Here is an 18,884-nt window from a genome sequence, read left to right as displayed (position 1 = left end):
CTTGGGGTGTGTACATTTAGCTCTCCTCTTTGGAAGAGAAGGCTGAAGACCTTCTAAAACCACAACTCCCATACCAATGCGCCAGGGACCAAGTCCAAGCGGTGTCAAACTGCCTCCATTCCCCAGCCTCACTTCCAGGCGGAGCCTGAGCGCCCTCTCCTCCGCCTCTCTCAGGAAACAGGCGTCGCATGCTTTGTCGCGGGTCTGACTGCGGGAGAGAGTGGGCTCCCGTGTGGCTGCCCCTCCAGACATGCGCCCCAGAGGCGCATCAGGGCCGGCTCTTGCTCCTCTCCTTGGCTTTTGGCGCTCGCCTCGGAAGGCGGCTGGAAAGAGAGGCGCTCTCCTCTTCCTCGAGGTCTTTCCCGGCACAAAGTGTCTTGAGAGAGAGAGAAGAGCTGCTCAGCCTCCTGCTCCTCTTCCCCGCTGCGTTCTCTCGAAGGGAGGCCAGATCGTTTGGAACTAAGTAAGTACAGCCTGCCTTGGGAGGGATGAGTCCCAGTTCCAGTTGTACCTCGGTATCCGCTCTGGTGAAAGTGTTTGCTGTGAGTTTTCCGGGCTGTATGGCCATGATCCAGAAGCATTGTTTCCCGACGTTTCGCCAGGCATCCTCAGAGGTTGTGAGGTCTGTTGGAAACGAGGCAAGTGGGGTTTATATATCTGTGGAAGGTCCAGGGTGGGAGAAAGAACTCTTGTCTGTCTGAGACAAGTGTAAATGTTGCAATTAGCCAGCTTGATTAGCATTGAATGGCCGTGCAGCTTCAAAACCTGGCTGCTTCCTGCCTGAGGGAATCCTTTCTTGGGGAGGTATTAGTTGGCCCTGATTGTTGCTTGCTCCTGTTTTCAGAATGTTGTTCCTCATTTACTGTCCTGATTTGAGAGTTTTTGTAATACTGGTAGTCAGATTTTGTTCATTTTCATGTTTTTCTCCTTTCTGTTGAAATTGTCCACATGCTTGTGGATTTCAATGGCTTCTCAGTGTAGTCTGACATGGTGATTTTTAGAGCAGTACAGTCAGAAAACAGGAATTCCAGACATGACTCAATCAGGGCCAGCTAACAACTCCCAACAAAGGAACCCCCCCAGTCAAGAATCAGCCAGGCATTGAAGCTGCAAGGCCATTCAATGCTAATCAGGGTGGCCAATAGCAACATTCACACTTGCCTCAAGCAGACAATAGTTCTTTCTCCCACCCTGAACATTGCAGAGATATATAAACCCCTCTTGCCTAGATTCTAACAGACCTCATAACTTCTGATGATACCTGCCATAGATGCAGGTGAAACGTCGGGAGAGAATCCTTCTGGAACATGGCCATACAACCTGGAAAACTCACAGCAACCCAGTGATTCCAGCTATGAAATCAAGATTGTTGACTCAGTGGCTTCCACACAGCCATATAAATCAGATCTTCCACAATATCTGCTTTGAACTGGAGTATCTTGAATCCACATTGCCATATAATCCAGTTCAATGTGGATTTTAGACAGCTGTGTGGAAGGGGCCAGAATCTCTTACTCATTTTTAGATAGTTCTAGGTTTAGTTCTATTTTAGGTTATAATTTGTAGTTTGTATGGTTTCTAACCACTGTTCACCATCTTTACCCCACTGCGCCACGGCAGGCTCCGTAATAATAATAATAGTAATAGTTTTATTTCTTATCTGCCTCTCCTCACAGCTCAAGACGGGTTACAACATTGCTAAAACACATAATGAAAACACATAATCATTTAAAAACACTCCTCAAAATACACATAATAAAACATGTTTCATGATGATGATGATGATGATGATGATGATGATGATGCATCTACAATTCTAAGAGCTTTTCCTGCCTGTTAAGAATTTCATTTACAGGTCTTTCCCAAGTATTCGGAAAACTCATCTCGACTTCCTTGAGGACTACTAGAAGTGTATCAATTTACAATACAGTAGTTTTCTTCTGTGCTTGAATGGAATGGGAGTATTCACTTCTACCTTTTACAGTGGTGGCTGGGGTTAGCTATGTCTATGGGACGGTAAAGCAACTCTGAGTTTTAATCTGAACTTCAAAGGAGATTACCTAAGAGGCTGAACTTCTTTGTCAATAGGGTTCAGCACCTTAGAGATATTCTTTGAAGTTTGAGACTGAATCCCACAGCAGATCTGTCACCCCATGTGACTTCCGGGCAACTACAGTAGCTGCTGTTGACCTTCTGAATTATTTGTTAAGGACGCATCAGAATCAAATACTGAGCCAGGAAGAAAGCCAATCCAACCTATTTTTAGTATTTTGTTTTCTTCCCGGCAAGTGAAGGGGAGCTTGGTTCCTACCGTGTTTCCTCGAAAATAAGACAGTGTCTTATATTAATTTTTTGCTCCAAAAGATGTGCTAGGTCTTATTTTCAGAGGATGTCTTATTTTTCCATGAAGAAGAATTCACATTTATTTCTTTTTTTAATAGTTTTTATTGTGCTTTTATCTATAATTACAGTGAAAGCGAGGAAAACAATAGTGTAGAGAAAGTGGGGTGAAAGTAGAGAAACAAAAATAAAGAGCAGGAAAATAAAACAAAAAGAGAAAAGAAAAATAAGTAATAAACATAAAAATGAATAAGTAATTAAAAAATTTAGATGACTTTCCATTGACCTCTTTTTCCATGAAGAAGAATTCACATTTATTGTTGAACAAAAAATGAACATTTATTATATACTGTACAGTAGTTGCCATCACAAACCAGCATAACCAGATAAACTGTGAATCCTATCAAGAATTTCTTGTTACTGCCATTATTTCCATGTACAACACTTTATGGTACATACATTTGCCGATCCTGCATGCTCTGGTGTTTTGTTTGGCGGGCATGCTTCCAAACAAAAACTTTGCTAGGTCTTACTTTCAGGGGAGGCCTTATATTTAGCAATTCAGCAAAACCTCTACTAGGTCTTATTTTTTGGGGATGTCTTATTTTAGGGGAAACAAGATAGCTGCCACTCACTTATTTCCAGTTCCTTATTTGAGCAAAAGATGCAGGTTTAGTCTGAGAAAGTTTCGTTTAGAACTGCTCCACAAAATCAGCTTTGGACTGTTCCAAATCCATGCTGCAGTGTGATTGTCCTTTCTAAGGTGTGGTAAAATACCGTTCTGTCCAAAAGTTGTTTGACAACATTGCACCACATAGAAGCATCCCTGAAAACAAAATGACAAAATATACAAAGCCACTAAGTATTAAATGAGTTCTGTGATCCAAAGCCAAACTCAGTCTCTCCTTTATCAGCCCAAGGCCTGCAAGGTCATACACAACAGCACTGAGCCAGTTGCTGAGACTGATATCCTTGAACACACTGTTGTGGGCTGGGTTGCATATTCAGTACAATGCTTTGTACATGCTAGTATCCCTCTGGTGATCTGTATGTGCAATGGATTTCTGTGAGTTTTCCAGGCTGTATGGCCATGTTCCAGAAGCATTCTCTTCTGACATTTCACCCACATCTATGGCAGGCATCGTCAGAGGTTGTGAGGTATGTTGGAAACTAAGCAAGTGGGGTTGATATATTTGTGGAAGGTCCAGGGTGGGAGAAAGAACTCTTGTCTGTTGGAAGCAAGTGTGAATGTTGCAATTGGCCAGCTTTATTAGTATTGAGTAGGCTTGCAGCTTCAAAGCCTGGCTGCTTCCTGCCTGGGGGAATCCTTTGTTGGGAGGTTTTAACTGGCCCCAATTGTTTGGAATTCTGTCTTCTGAGTATCGTTTTTTATTTACTGTCCTGATTTTGGAGTTTTTTAATCCTGGTAGCCAGATTTTGTTCATTTTCATGGTTTCCTCCTTTCTGTTGAAATTGGCCACATATTTGTAGATTTCAATGGCTTCTCTGTGTAATCTGACATGGTGGTTGTCAGAGTGGTCCAGCATTTCTGTGTTCTCTTCTGGAACATGGCCATATAGCCCAGAAAACTTACAGCAACCCAGTGATTTTGACCATGAAAGCCTTCGACAACACATTGTATGGAAAGTGTTGTAAACTTGGCAGTACTCTTATGGATGGCTCTGATTTTCTGAATAATGTCATCCTATATGGGTCCAGATTTTATTTTCCCCAACACAATTAGAGAGGCAGGCAGTTTGTGACTTATTTTCCTTTCTTCTCTGTTGCGTACTTCCCTTTTGAGACAATGAATAGGCCACACTTCCTCTGGAAGTCTCTGTTGACTTCTGGAAGTTTATTCTAGTAACATAGCAAGAAAAAAATCCTTTTACTTAGGATTGTGGCCTATTTAGTTACTCCAAGATCAGTGCATTGTTTCTTTGTTCCCTGCTGAAATGATTGCCTCTGCATTCCTGAAAGTATACTAAAAATACAACTGTCACATTTCTCTAGCACTTTCCTGTAAACCTCACAGATAATGTTCTGTAACAAAATTATTTTCACACATACGGTTCAATACAAGGAGAGTGTTTACAGCAGCAAAGGGTTGTCTCTGTGTAGATTTCTCATATCTTGAACAAAAGCTTCCTGTTCCAGAACACAGTGTGCCACAAGTTTAACATCAGCCCTGCATCACCCAATGCAGTATTAAATTCATGGTGCAACATTACACTCCTATTAGCAGTTAGGAAGCAGTGAGCGATATGGCAGTATGATGCTTACTTGCTTATAAGCAAGACCCAATGCATCCGATTGGTGGGTGACACTTATTGTCACTCTTCCCCCCCCCTCCCCACTTACAGATCTTTGGAGGGTTCCCAACCTTCAGGAGCAGATTTGGAGAAATGCAGTCAGGAGGGTGAATCTTTCCACCAGTAGTTTCCATAGCCAATCAGTGAGGCACTCATTTCCATGTACTCGTACATGGCATTTTATTCTTTTTCATAAACTAAATAACCGTGCGCTGTTGTCGTGCACATGTCCTGCAGAGTCACACACTCTTGAACTCATTCTAAATCAGTTCAGACCAGCTAATAATAATAATAATAATAACAATAATAATATTTATTTATTTATTTATATATCACCCTATTTCCTCAAATAGCCTAGCTCGTTGTTGATCTAAGCAACCCAAAAGATAGTTGCATCTATCAAGTAGGAAATTTAGGTACCGCTTATGTGGGGAGGCTAATTTAAGTAATTTATGACACCATAAAAATCATCCAGCAGCATGCAGAAGAATGAGGAAGTACTCCATCAAGGGCTTGGTGCTCGTTTTGACCTACAAAGCCCTAAATGGTTCTGGCCCATCTTACCTGTCCGAATGTATCTCCCCCTATGAGCCTTCTAGAACTCTTAGATCATCGGGGGAGGCCCTGCTCTCGGTCCCACCAGCCTCGCAGGCAAGGCTGGTGGGAACGAGGGACAGGGCCTTCTCGGTGGTGGCTCCTCGACTATGGAACACCCTCCCCAGCAACATAAGGCAGATACCAACTCTCCTAGGCTTCAGGAAAGCCTTAAAGACATGGTTGTGCACGCAAGCTTTTAATGAATGAGAACATGGACCTGTACGAAGACTTGAGGATTCTGGATGAAAGGATTTTAATCTTGGACAGTCTTAAAATTTTATATAATGTGACTTTATTTTGTAATGGTATCTGTTTTATGTGAACTGTTGTTTTGTAGATTGTTTTATATGAATTGTTGTTTTTAAATTGTTTTTAGGCATTGAATTTTTGCCTATTTACTGTAAGCCGCTTTGAGTCTCCTCGGAGTGAAAGGCAGGGTAAAAGTGATGTAAATAAATAAATAAATAAATTGGTGTCACAGTGGATGATGAAGCTGCAGCTCCCCTGTGGCTGGAATCGAGCATGAAACCGGAAGCTGGAAAATGTTAAATTGCCTCTGTGTCTTTGTCTCTGTTTGTATGTCGTATGGCATTGAATGTTTGCCATGTATATGTACATTGTAATCCGCCCTGAGTCCCCTTCAGGGTGAGAAGGATGGAATATAAATACTGTAAAAAATAAATAAATAATTTAATTAGTGCATTTGCAACCCTGAACTGTCAGTGCTTTACTTGCTCTGATAGCAATCACTCCAGGACAGAGTTCACATCTTTTACATCTTCATTATATACCACTCAGAACAATCTTGACCTGCAGTTAGGTAGGATCAAGCTTTGTTAGTCTTTGTGTGGGAGTCCAAGGAGCCAAGGAGTCCTGGAGGTCTTTATGCAAGAATCTTGCCTGAAACTGTGAAGAGTTACTGGCAGTCAAGAGTGTCCAGTACTGAGCTAAATGGACCAGTGGTCTGATCAGTAGAAGGCAGCTTCCTATGTTTGTAAGATAGATTGAATAATTGACAATTAACCTGTTGCTTAGTAGATACTTCCTTATGAGGTTCCCAGCAGTGATGTAAATAGAAATTAGTAATTTGTAACAGAATCCCTGTTTGTAATATAACATATAATATATATAAAACTTTATATTAATACATAAGTAATATACAATAATAACAATAAACTTATAGCAAAAGAATTAAAACAGTATAAAATAATGGTTTTGCACAAGTGAGGAAGCAAGATTGCAGGATTGCAAAATGCACATTCACAGAAACACATTTTCCATAAAATCATGTGAAACTAGCTACTTTCAAAATGTGATGAAATCAAAGGTGTTAACAGTTGTTTCTATATATATGTTTTAAAAGTGCTAACATGATGTATTGGTTTGAGTGTTGGACTCAGGCCCGTAGCTAGAAAAAAAATAATAATCGGGAGGGATTGAAACTTTTTTTCTAAGATGACTTTTCAGGTCAGTGTCTCCTGATCTCACACGAAATCTCAACAAGGCCCTGATATTAGCATCATTGTGCAAAGGTTCTTCACAGGTAATAGGTCCTGAATCATTGCTCATTTCTTGTCGGCCACAAAAGACAATTGTTTCCACAATTGGCAGAAGTTTCTTTCTGTTTTCTTCTGCTTTTTTCTTATTTCCTTCATCGTGACGACGGGTTACATCAAGACATTTTCCACTGTGAATTGGCAATGCACCAAGCTTGACCACCTTTACCCTCAACTTCTCCTCCAAACACCACACAGTAGTGTACCTTATACGTGACACGAGTAGTTAACTTGGGAAATCTGCTGAACCATTTGAGTTGAAAACTTAGATGCCTCTTCTTATCCACAGAAAATACACATTCTGGCAACTGTGTCTGTGGATTTTGCATTATTTAAAATTTCACTTGATCTAACAATGACAGGGCTCCTTGTCTTTGCTCCTGTTTCATGGTTTATTTGGCAGAACTTGGATTAGATGAATCAGTGGTAGACACCTCAGTTTCCACGGTTTCCTCAGTTTCCACCTGCAATCCACATCAACCCCCCCCCCCCCCCCCCGCCACTGCCCTGCGCCTTAGGCTTTGCCAACTTGGTTGCTCCCACTATGTCAGCTATTGCTGCTATTGCAATGTAAATTGGTAGAAAGGTAGGTAATGATAATGTGAATAATCAAAAATTAGTTGAGATTGTGCTTGCAGTTCTGAGGGGACTCTAATGTTTGTTCCTCATAGACTTGGCATGGGGATTTGGGTAACCAGTTAAAATTCATGGGTAAACCAGGTTTTTTTCAGGGGTTGTTTGAACCCCTAAACTGCCCCCTTGGCTATGGACTTGGTTGGACTGGATCCAGGAAAGCCAAATCCCTGCTCAGCCTTGGAAACCCACTCTCTCAGCATTATAGGAAGGTAATACACATCCCCTCTTGAATACTTTTTGTCAAGAAAAGTTTTTGTTCCTTGAAGGCACACGTAAATAATGAATGTCCAGCAAAGGAGAGAAAAATATTTGTTAACATTTGTGCTTCCTGATTGTGAGATAGGTTTTAAAAAAAAGAGTTCAAAGATGTCTTGTTTCTCTTAATTTCTAGGATTTCTTGAAGTAATAGAGCGCCTTTGGACTTGGAATGGGAAATGAGGAATAGAAGGAATTGGGAGCCCTTCTGATCAGAATGAAACAAACATTGAGAGATTTTTCAAATCTCTTGCTAGTTGTACTCTGTGATTATGGTGAGTATGTGGTAGAAGTAGATGGAGTTATTTCATGAGACTGTTTTGAAATTAGATATTAGCTGAGGACTTGATGTGTGCCTGAAGGGAGCGTGAACCAAAAACTGATAACCAAGATGACCAAGTCTCTGTTTAATGATCTAGTTTAATGAAACTAGACCATTAAGACAGTTGGCAGTGAGCTCATTGTTAGTACTTGGAAATCATATCTCCCAGCTGCATATGTATAATCACAAATAAAGGACTTCTCTAAATTAGAAAAGCATTGCCCATGTTACTAAAATGATGTATGTGAAGTTCTTGGAACATTAAGGAAACGAGCCATTCAGCTTTTGTTGCGTGCTTGAGATTATAGTATTGTTATCTAATTTTTTAATCGTGTTAGAAGCGACTTGAGAACATACTGCAAAGGCCTGTGACTCAAACTTAGAATCATAGAATCCTAGAGTTGGAAGAGACCTCATGGGCCATCCAGTCCAACCCCCTGCCAAGAAGCAGGAAATCGCATTCAAAGCACCCCGACAGATGGTCATCCAGCCTCTGTTTAAAAGCCTCCAAAGAACTTCATGTATTTTAATGTTTAATTTGGGGTGCTTTCACAGAAACTCCTCCTATTTTCAAACCAAATAAATAATAATAATAAACCCTTATTTTTATCCCACGATTTACAGCAAAAAAATTGGCAAACATTCAATGCCAACATGACATAACATAACAAACAGATCAAATAATGAACAATAAAATAAACAATATCAAGGTGTACTTATTGAACAGCTAAAAATAACAATTAAACTTTAAAAACAACCAGCGACTTCTGTAGAGAAGTGGAAATGTACAATGGCAACAGTAGAGATCTACAATGACAACAGCCCACCTTTCCCTTACATATGGTTTTTCTGATTCCCCGTTTTCCAAAGTGATAAGTTTTTAGGCATTACAGAGCTGGTTTTCTTCATGAAGAGAATGCATGTGCACATACTTTTCAATTTGCCAACTATCTAAAAATTCAAATGCCAAAACATTTTAGGGAGGTATTCACTCGAGCTAGATTTGATCAGCTTGATACAATGGTCAGATACGGGAGATTTAACAGCATCCCTTATAATGATTTGTATCTGTAGAGCACCTGAAATTGAGGATATAGCACACATATTATTTGATTGTGAATTGTACCAGAAGGTGAGAGACTTGTACCTTGATTCATATCTCAAACGGACAATTTATTGGGAATCTCACATCAGGGCAACATATTTTATGTGTGGCCAAGACTCAAAAATAACATATACAGTAGAGTCTCACTTATCCAAGCCTCGCTTATCCAACGTTCTGGATTATCCAGCGCATTTTTGTAGTCAATGTTTTCAATATATCATGATATTTTGGTGCTAAATTTGTAAATACAGTAATTACTACATAGCATTACTGTGTATTGAACTACTTTTTCTGTCAAATTTGTTGTATAACATGATGTTTTGGTGCTTAATTTGTAAAATCGTAACCTAATTTGATGTTTAATAGGCCTTTCCTTAATCCCTCCTTATTATCCAACATATTCGCTTATCCAACGTTCTGTCGGCCCGTTTATGTTGGATAAGTGAGACTATACTGTATATAGAGTGTAATCATGTTTTATCAAGCCTTTTTGTTTGGTTTGGTACCGTGATATGGCCTAAGGGCTAATCAATAAATTTACTACTACATACACACTCACAACAGAACTCATTCTCAAGGTAGAAATCCTTATGAAGCCAAAATTGCACCCTGAGAGCATTGGCTGTGTAAGGGGGGGGGGGGAATCTCCAAGGTTTGAAGAAGTACAACAATCTTGAGAAAAAATAGTCTGGTTTAAGGGGAAGATGACTTCTTCAACGTGGCCATTGAAGACTGAGCCCCCGGGTTATCTTGGACTCAAGATAACCTTGTCCAAAGCAGATATTGTGGGATTTTCTGCCTTGATATTTTGGGTTATATGGGTGTGTGGAAGGACCCTGAGTGAGAACAGTGTTCATGGAGTGGTGGTAGACCAGGAGGTGCAGAGGAAGGAAAGCCAAGACAGAATATCCTGGAAGAGGGCTGAATGGTTAGAGCTCTAACGAGAATCACTTCTGACTGTGATAATTTGTTGCAGATCCCATAGATACATACATGAGCATGGGAGAACATGTAAACATCCAGACAGCATCAGTGTATAAACTAGTATCTGTTCCTCTTCCTTTGTTCCCATTCACCTCACAAACAAAAGAATATGTGGCTTAGGGGAAACAAATACCTATTCCCAGTCAACTACAAAAGCTTGAATCATAGAGGGGAGAACAAATCTTAGTGGGACACTGCAGGGGATATCTTTGGAGAGTCCTTTTCTTTTGTGTGGAGGGGCCAGCAACGAGAAGGGGGTTTGGAAGCTGAATCTTTATGTTCCAGCTGTTGTCTGCTTTATCCCCCTTCGTTTTCCCCTTCCCTCTGCCTTTCTATGATAGACATGTTCAATGAAATATTCATAAGACCTGCCATGAATGGAGCCATCAAAGAGCATCATGGTATGTTTATCTTGTTTGCTCAACTTGGGTGATATTTTTATAGACATCTACTTCAAACAGTAGCAAACTCTCCTACCCACCCGCCCACCCTGCCCACTTTTCTTTACATTTCCTCTTAACGAATATTCAGTATAAATGAAGCATTAGTGGGTCACACTGAAGACTGATTTATGAAGTGAGGCCAACCCCACAATAGTTTCTTGGGCTTTCTAGTAGCCCCTTACTGCTGGCGCTGTCTTTGCTGCCGAATCTTTTCAGAAGGAGGCAATGCGTCATACACAGACATTGGGAGCATTATTACAGAAGGTTATCCAGCAGGATTCCCTGTCACAAGCCTTTTCATCTTTCTCAGTAGCCTTGTCTTTGATAGGCTTCGTAATTGCTAAGGGGCATTCTTGTGTGTGTTCATGATCAAAAACAGTCTGTGTGGCCCCAGAATTAGCCCCTAGGCTTGCCATATTTGCCATATAGTTCACCTGAAATCACTGAGCCCTCTGAACTCCACCCAAGATGGAATTGGACCACACAGAGCCCCCATGACCAGCAAAAAATACTGGAGGTCTTTGGGGAAAATTCATCTTCATATGGAGGAGCTGTAATTCATTTACATCCACAGAGCACTGTGAACCCAAACACGGATGGATCTTGACCAAACTTGGCACACATACCTGATATACTGGAATTTGGTTACTGGAGGGGTTTTGGGGGAACTGACCTTCTTTTCTGGAAGTTGTAGTTCACCCACAACTTGAGAAACTGTGACCTCCACCCATGATGGACCTGGACCAAACTTGGCACACAGAACCCCCATGACTCACTCAACCTACTGGAGGGGTTTGAGGGGACTGACTCACCATAGTGGGAGTTGTAGTTTACCCTGCAGCCAGAGAGCACACTGAACCCCACCCATGATGCATCCAGAGCAAACTTGCCCAACTTGGCAAACTTGAAGTACTGATGGTGTATCTCGGAGTCAACCTGGCATGATGTCAGTTGTTCTTAATCCACAACCTTATGCATTTTGTACAATTAAAATTTGACTTTTTCAAACAACCTGGGCAATGCCGGGTACCAAAGCTAGTCACTATATAAAATACACATATTAAAACCTATTTCTACAAAATTCATATATTAAAATACGCAGAACAAAGATGAAAATACTGTAGAGTGAATTTAAAATTCATGATTAAAATTGGCTGGAAGGAAGAGGACAGAGATTTATTTGATACATGCCCCAAAGGTTTCCCCTTGACTTATCCACAGGTCAAAGGAAAATCGAGGTCAGCTTTTGCACAAGTATATATGGTAGGCATTCATAAAAATGAGCCAAAATTATCAAGGGGATAACAAATATAAAAGTTCTAGTTGTGAATGGCTTTCTGTACCTAACTATATTCAGTGTTAGAAATTTGGGAGGAAGATACCATAAATCTCCCCTCTGCCTTTGTAGCTACACATCAGAATGATATCTGTTTCCCCCCTGAAAAATCTCTATCTCTTTGCTCCTTTTCTCTTCTCCTCCCTTGCCCATATATATCTGCTCACTAATGGTTTTTTCAAACTCATTTTCAGTCCTCGGAGCTGTGGAATATCTTCTTTTGGAGCAACCCACTCACGTTGCTTTGAGCAATGGCACCGTGTCAGTTGGCTTCCAGAGTCACGACAGTGGGAATGTAACGCTGAGAAATACCTCCATCCTGCTCATAGATGCAAGCACCAACCAAACTGTTGCAGAAAAACATCTTCCTCATAGCCAGTATCAAGATATTGTTATCTTTGAGTGTTTCCATTTCCAGAGTGCTGGGAAGTATTGGCTCAAAATGGCATCTGAAATCATCAATGGCACTGATTCTCAATGGAACAGAAAGACTATCTCGCTGAGTGTGACGTGGCCTGAATTTCACTTTGATTTGAGGAGGACTTCAGAAGGACGTAGGAGTTCCCTTCAGCTCCAGCTATTTACCAACGAATATTTATGTCCTTTGAATAATACTGTGCTGTCGCTAGATATCATACTGACTAGCAGCTTACAAAAATTAGGGACACTGATCTTGAATGAGACAGTAGGATTGAGAACTCGCAAAAAACTTTCTTTGTTTAGATCCCAGTGGGTAAAATTTGACTGCCTTTCGGTTGCCCAAGAAGCATACGTTGCAATTTTACTGAAATTGCCTGCGACCAATTCAGTCATTGCTTCAGCAGAACCCATAGATCTTTTGCACAAATTTGGCTACAAGTTGGTTGTGGCAACAGCAGAAGAAATATGTGAGACTTCAGTCACTGTTTCTGTGATCCCTCCTCCATGCATTTCTTCCAGTGGGCGCGTTACTGTGTTCAAATATCACCTTGGGCCTTTTGGTCAAAAGGCACTAAAGCTGCATGAAAGCATCATGAACCCAAAGGACAACCAGGTAGACTTCAACTGCACACTGTTCGACAAAGGCACACACAAATACTGCTTTGAATTCTGGCAATTGAACCAAGTTGATTCCCAACCAAGAGCAAAAGAATGCAGGCTAATCCATAGGAGTGTTGGTTTGTATTACCTTTCAAAAATGCTTCATCTGAAATTCTTGATAATTTTTTTATGTCTACTCAATTTTGTATTGTACATATGTCTGCACTGTGGTAGCTTCCCTATGAGATGGAGATGGGAAACATGTTGAACTGCAGATCATGCCAGCCTTAGTCAGCAGAGCCAGTGGTAAAGCATTATAGATGATGTAGTCCAATATTATTTGGAGGTCCATCATTATCTGGAGCTCTTTTACTGTCCTTAGCTGGACAATCATCATGGTCAGCCAAGGAGCAACATATGACGAAGAGGGGAAATGGATCTCTAATCTATTATGGGGAACTTATAGTCAATATTGTGCTGAGAGAGAAGCTCAGTTATTAAAATCTTGGCTTTATTATTATTTTTTAAATAGTCATCTTTCCCAAACCCTTTCTCCTGCCTTTCTGCTACTTTATTTTTTCTTACCTTGTTTCATCTCAGTTTTATTAAATTATTGCATGATTATAAGAAGTTTATAGAAATGCTAAAATAAACCAGTTGTCTGATTTAAACAGCTGTATCCCTTTCCATGTATCCTTTTCCATGGGGTGCTGGTAGCACAGTGGGTTAAACTGTTGAGCTGCTGAACTTGCTGACTGAAAGATTGGTGGTTCAAATCCGGGGAGCAGGGAGAGCTCCTGCTCTTAGCCCCAGCTTCTGCCAACTTAGCAGTTTGAAAACATGCAAATGTGAGCAGACCAATAGGTACCACTCCGGCGGGAAAGTAACGGCGCTCCATGTAGTCATGCCGGTCACATGACCTTGGAGGTATCTATATACAACACTGGCTCTTCGGCTTAGAAATGGAGATGAGCACCAACCCCCAGAGTCGGACACGACTAGACTTAATGTCAGGGGAAAACCATAACCTTTACTATCTCTTTCCATGGCTAGCATTTCCTCCCTCTCCCTTTAATAGAATGTCTTCACCAGTAATGGTAACTTTTTAATAATGTACCCACAGTGTCCTGGAGTCTTTGGCAGGGCTGGAGCCCATGTAGTGTGACTTGTGGGGCTGGCATCCGTGAGCGCACCCGAGAGTGTTTAGCATCGTTTGCAACGAAGAAACCTGCCTGTGTGGGGAAACAGCGGGAAATGTCTCCATGCTCATTGGAAGAGTGCTCTAGTATGTAAGCTTGATGTTAAGAAGTCATTTGCATTTGCTTGGATTTTGTCCCTTTCTTTTTCGTGTGCTACTCTGTGAATTCTGCCTTGCTGCAGGAACATCTGGGCAGACAAATATGAAGAAAGAGAACCAAAATACAATAACGTTTTGGGCATCAAATGTCTGTTGTGCACTTAAGCAGTATAATTGCAATTGTATTTCTCTCTTCAAGTGATCAGGGATGGACAGAATGTGGCCAGTGGGCTATATGAAGTCCCCCAAGGCCCACTCTGCCCTTCTGATTGCCTTGCTTCCCAAATCATCGCGGCAGAAAAGTGCCCCCCCCCCCCCTCAAGGAACTGTGATTATGCTTTGTAAGACATGCACAACCCACCAAACCAAAAATGGGCATCAGTTCACATCTCCCCCCACCCCATTTTTTAATTCTTCAGATGCTTTGGGAGGGGTCAGGCTTAGCACAGCAGGCTAAACCACTGTGCTGCATAAAATTCCTACCAATTGAAAGGTCGGCAGTTTGAACCCGAGTCAGGGTGAGCACCCGGCATCAGCCCCAGCTCACCTGCCTAGGTTGAAAGCAGAAATTCGAGTAGATAAATAGGTACTGCTTTTAGCGGGGAGGTAATAGGGCGCTCTTAAGGACATTGATAGGGAGGAAAGCTCCTCAGCATGGAAGATGGAGGGGCGCCATCCCCTATGGCCAGAGTTGAGCACAGCCTCCAAGATGCCAGAAATAAGATGGGAAAATGCCTTTACGTCTGTTTGTGTTGCCTGTCCTTGTTGATAGTATAATGGCATTGAATGTTTGCTATATGTGTGTTCTGCAAGCCGCTCTGAGTCCCCTTTGGGGTGAGAAGGACGGGGTATAAATACTGTAAATAATAATGTAAATAATTTGGATGTCCAGTTGAAGACACAGAAAGGAGAACAAGCTAGGACTGTTGTGTTGCCTTCATAATATTAGATCAAGCAGGCATAAGGAGTCATCTGTTTACATTCTGTCTCCATATGGGGAGAGGTACTACATTTCTATTTAAACTGTGGTAATTCTTTCTGAGTCTGCAAAAACAGGTCTAAATTGACACATATAAACATTACACAGTGGCATATTCCCTTTTGGTAACACGTTCCTCTATTTTGATCATGCATAACTAGCCATCATAGGCTGCAAGTGGATGTCCCTGTGCTTGATAATGCCCATTGAGCAGGATGCTCCACTGTTTGAGTCCAGCAAGAACACATCATGTATCCCAGTGATAGTTTTGGACATATCTTCTGCATAGTCTACTGAACAACTTCCAGAAATATTGGTCTGTTTGATGTTCCATTTGACGACCTAAGTTAAAATCACTGTTGTTATTTCTTTTAGAAACAGTTTGTACATCATAACAGCTGACCAAAACATTCACTCTTTGTTTCAGCCACCCTGTCTGCTCCCATCACACCATGGCATCCTAAAGACCAGAGAACTGCCAACAATTTGGTCATGGTCACTGGCATATCCTTGTGTTTATCCATCATCTTTGCAACCATCCTAATCACGTTATGGAGGAAGCTTTGCAGAACCCAGAAGTGCAGCACTCCCATGCACTGCGACTCTTCTAACTCCCCCGGCTTTTGGAAGTACTCAGATGAAGAGAATATCTGCCAGGAGAGACAGCTGCGAGACAGCTTTTCTGAGGCAGATGGCCCTTCTTCATCCCTTGGAGGGGCTCCTGATGTACCCTTGAATTTCAGGAGAAGCCTTCATGTTGCTCAAGATGGAGGAAGCGGATCTTCTGTGAGTGAGAGTTTTCAGCCCAATGCTCATAAAATTATTCCTCCCATTTTCAGCTACCGCCTTGCACAACAGCAGCTAAAGGAAATGAAGAAGAAGGGCCTCACAGAAACAACAAAAGTCTACCACGTTTCTCAGAATCCTTTGACGGAAACTGTGAGCTCAGAAAACCAAGAGGCTGCAGCTGCAAACAAGTTTAGGATCAAGTCTCCTTTTTTGGAGCAACCACACAGTTGTCCTAAATTATCCACCAATAGACCCTACTCTAATGTGGATTTTAAACTATCAGCGACGGAACCGACCTGGAGCCCCTGCCAGTCCCTAATTAGAAGAGGTGCCCCCAAATATCTGGACAGTCAAGGGGAGCCATGGGAGAGAAGCTACCCAAGAAATGCACAGTTCAGAAGAACAGCTAGTTTTCACGAAACTAGAAAGGCCAAGCCATTCCGAAAAAGGAGCATGTCCGCCCTTACGCCAACTCAGACTCCACTTTACCACTACAGAACTCGAATGTGGGAGTGTGTTCCTGAAGAACAGCATAAGCCTAAATCCAGAGGTGTCAAGCAGAGCACCATCGAACTTGAGTTGTATGGTGGTACCCATGTAATATCTGAAGAGATGATGCGCGGGGCACGGAAACCCCCCAAGTGGGAAGCTCCAGGGGAGAAGCCAGGTCCTGTCAGCAACCGCCAGGTGCAACATGGAGCTGATAGACCAGAGTGGAAGAGAAACAAGAGCAGCCCTTTTCTGAGCCACAGCAACACGTGGGAGAGAGAACCTGCCAGGCTGGCGCCTAAGGATTGCCACCTGAGAGGAGGTGTTCTGAGCCCCACCCATTGCAGAAGGAGCAAGTGCCAAAGTTTCCCATCTGGTCCCAAGTACAGCTTCTACGACAACACTACTTTTGGGCTGATGGAATCAGGACAGCCAAAGATGGACATGCCTGGATACTTTGGCTCAAGTGAAGAAGGTGAAATAAGTACTTTAAGTATTGAGAATCTTGTGATCTGAGGGTCTTATGATCTCATTGTGACTGATCCTGTGGACTGAATTAAAACATGGCAAATGTGATCTTTGGATTTCTCCTTTTAAAAAAAGGAGTCAATTTTCACCATCTTAAAGGGGCAGGTGGCCCAAGTAGTGCCGAATATCACATTTCAATGCCAACTACTTTGTTAGGGAGGAGTAATCAGATTATATGGAAATAAACTGTCACTAAATGAGACAGTGTAGTGTAGCAGTTTAAGCACTGGACTGAGGCTCTGGAGACCAGGGTTTGAATCCTTCTTCAGCCATGGTAGCACAGTGGGTGACCTTAGGCAAGTCACACTTTCTCAACCTCAGAGGAGGGTAATAGCAAACCTCTACTGAACTAATTTTACCAAGAAAACCCTGTGACAGAGTTGCTATAGGTTGGAAATGACTTGAAGACACACAACAAATTAATATAGTATATCAGAAATTTCCACAATCCATTCATAGATTGGATTTCATTTTAGGAACTTGATTCTGAGCTTTCTGAAAAGTCAAAGTATTAGAAATTAATCCTTCAGTTTTGCCGTGGGATAGCAATTTATAGGATTCAGTTTTCAGAATCCTAGCAGTAGTCTGACCCAACTCTTTTTATCATGGAAGTGTTGCTCATTGTTGAAGCTGGTATTGTGTTTTTTTCCTGTCTTATCTCCAGTTCTTTTTACAAGTGACTGATAAGGGTCTGTGATAGGGATGGACAAGAGTGCTGTGCTCCTCAGATAATGTTGGACTACAACTTCTGGTAAATGCGATGATGATGATGATGATGATGATGATGATGATGATGATGGTTCCAGCGCCATCTGCAGGGCCACGGTCACCCACTTCTGGCCTGTTTCTAACACCAGCAGGCAGCATCTGAGGGTTGTTGGAGCAGCTGGGAGCACAGTGTTTGTGTATTAGAATTTTAGCATAACATTAATGTAGCTGTTGGAAGGAATGCAGCTGGATTACTCCATCCCAACTGCTAACCAATGGATCGAGCATTAATCTAAACCAGCAACTCAACCAACTTTATAGCCTTCCACATCTAGCCCATCTTAAAATTCCCCATAGTGCGTTATAGACTAGAAACATATTCACCATGAAAAATATGGGTAGAGAATAGGTGGCTTCCAGATGTTCTGGGCAACCCTTTAGCTCACCTGGTCCTGGGAGGGGCTAGCATGAACTGTAGTCCAGAGCTTCCCTTGCTCATAATGATGAAAGTTTCACCTTCACTAAGGCTGGGGAACATGTGTTCTTTCAGGTGTTGTAGGGAAAGACAACTGGAGGTATGAAGGTCAACAAACGTATTCATTTACAGATTAGAGCAGAAAATATGCAGCTCCGGTCAGAGTGTCTGCGTGAGAAAATTGAGATTTCATGGGAAACGAAATGACTTCATGGGTTAATTGGCAAGTTGTTTCCCAAAGAGTTAGTTTAGGCAACGTAGTGTTCAAGGGAGAAGCTAGGCCTGAGTTCTCTGGTTCTTGTTTCAAGTCAAGCCTTGTTTTTACATTGAAGTATCCTGGAAGTTTTCTATGTTCTTGTTTTGTATTCTTGCTAAAGTTTTACTACATACACCTTTGCTTGTGGACCTGTGACTTTCTGGCTATTTCTGGACTATATTATCATGGAATTCATGAGACATTTGGATTACTGCCTGGTTATCACCTATTCCTGACCCTTTCCTGGATTATACATCTTATACCCTTATTCCTGATTTCTCCTATATTCTGTGTTTTTACAATAAACCATTTGCTTATACTCTGGATACTTGTATGGTGCTGTAGTCATAGGGGTTTCCAGGCTTGGGGTGCAATAGTTATATGCTTTCAAGTTGACTCTGTGGAAACCCTCTTACAGAGTTTGCTTGGCAAGATTTGTCCTAAGAATGTTTGCCTT

General features: G+C 41.7%; 1 protein-coding gene across 2 annotated transcripts; it reads left to right on the top strand.

The window, feature by feature from the left end:
• Positions 1-217: 217 nt before the first annotated feature.
• Positions 218-18,751, top strand: thsd1 (thrombospondin type 1 domain containing 1). 2 transcript variants are annotated; one of them, XM_003215294.4, is made up of 5 exons: positions 218-463; positions 7,833-7,971; positions 12,081-13,043; positions 14,030-14,191; positions 15,610-18,751. In XM_003215294.4, exons 2-5 carry the CDS (start codon positions 7,914-7,916, stop codon positions 16,974-16,976), a joined length of 2,550 nt encoding a protein of 849 aa, XP_003215342.2. In that variant the 5' UTR covers positions 218-463; positions 7,833-7,913; the 3' UTR covers positions 16,977-18,751. The 2 variants fall into 2 exon arrangements, with proteins under 2 accessions (XP_003215342.2, XP_062814342.1); XM_062958272.1 differs by lacking the exon at positions 218-463 and adding an exon at positions 3,310-3,498.
• The last annotated feature ends 133 nt before the right edge of the window (positions 18,752-18,884 follow it).

The sequence above is a fragment of the Anolis carolinensis genome, chromosome 1, assembly GCF_035594765.1.
Source record: "Anolis carolinensis isolate JA03-04 chromosome 1, rAnoCar3.1.pri, whole genome shotgun sequence".
Taxonomy (NCBI): domain Eukaryota; kingdom Metazoa; phylum Chordata; class Lepidosauria; order Squamata; family Dactyloidae; genus Anolis; species Anolis carolinensis.
This window is presented reverse-complemented; position numbering and strand designations above follow the sequence as displayed.

Bases quoted from the DNA above. Each gene is read 5' to 3' on its own strand.
- thsd1 (XM_003215294.4), top strand. From the start codon at position 7,914: ATGAAACAAACATTGAGAGATTTTTCAAATCTCTTGCTAGTTGTACTC. The intron at 7,972-12,080 runs GTGAGTATGTGG...ACTCATTTTCAG, and splicing joins AGTTGTACTCTGTGATTATG to TCCTCGGAGCTGTGGAATAT. The intron at 14,192-15,609 runs GTATGTAAGCTT...TCTTTGTTTCAG, and splicing joins CTCATTGGAAGAGTGCTCTA to CCACCCTGTCTGCTCCCATC.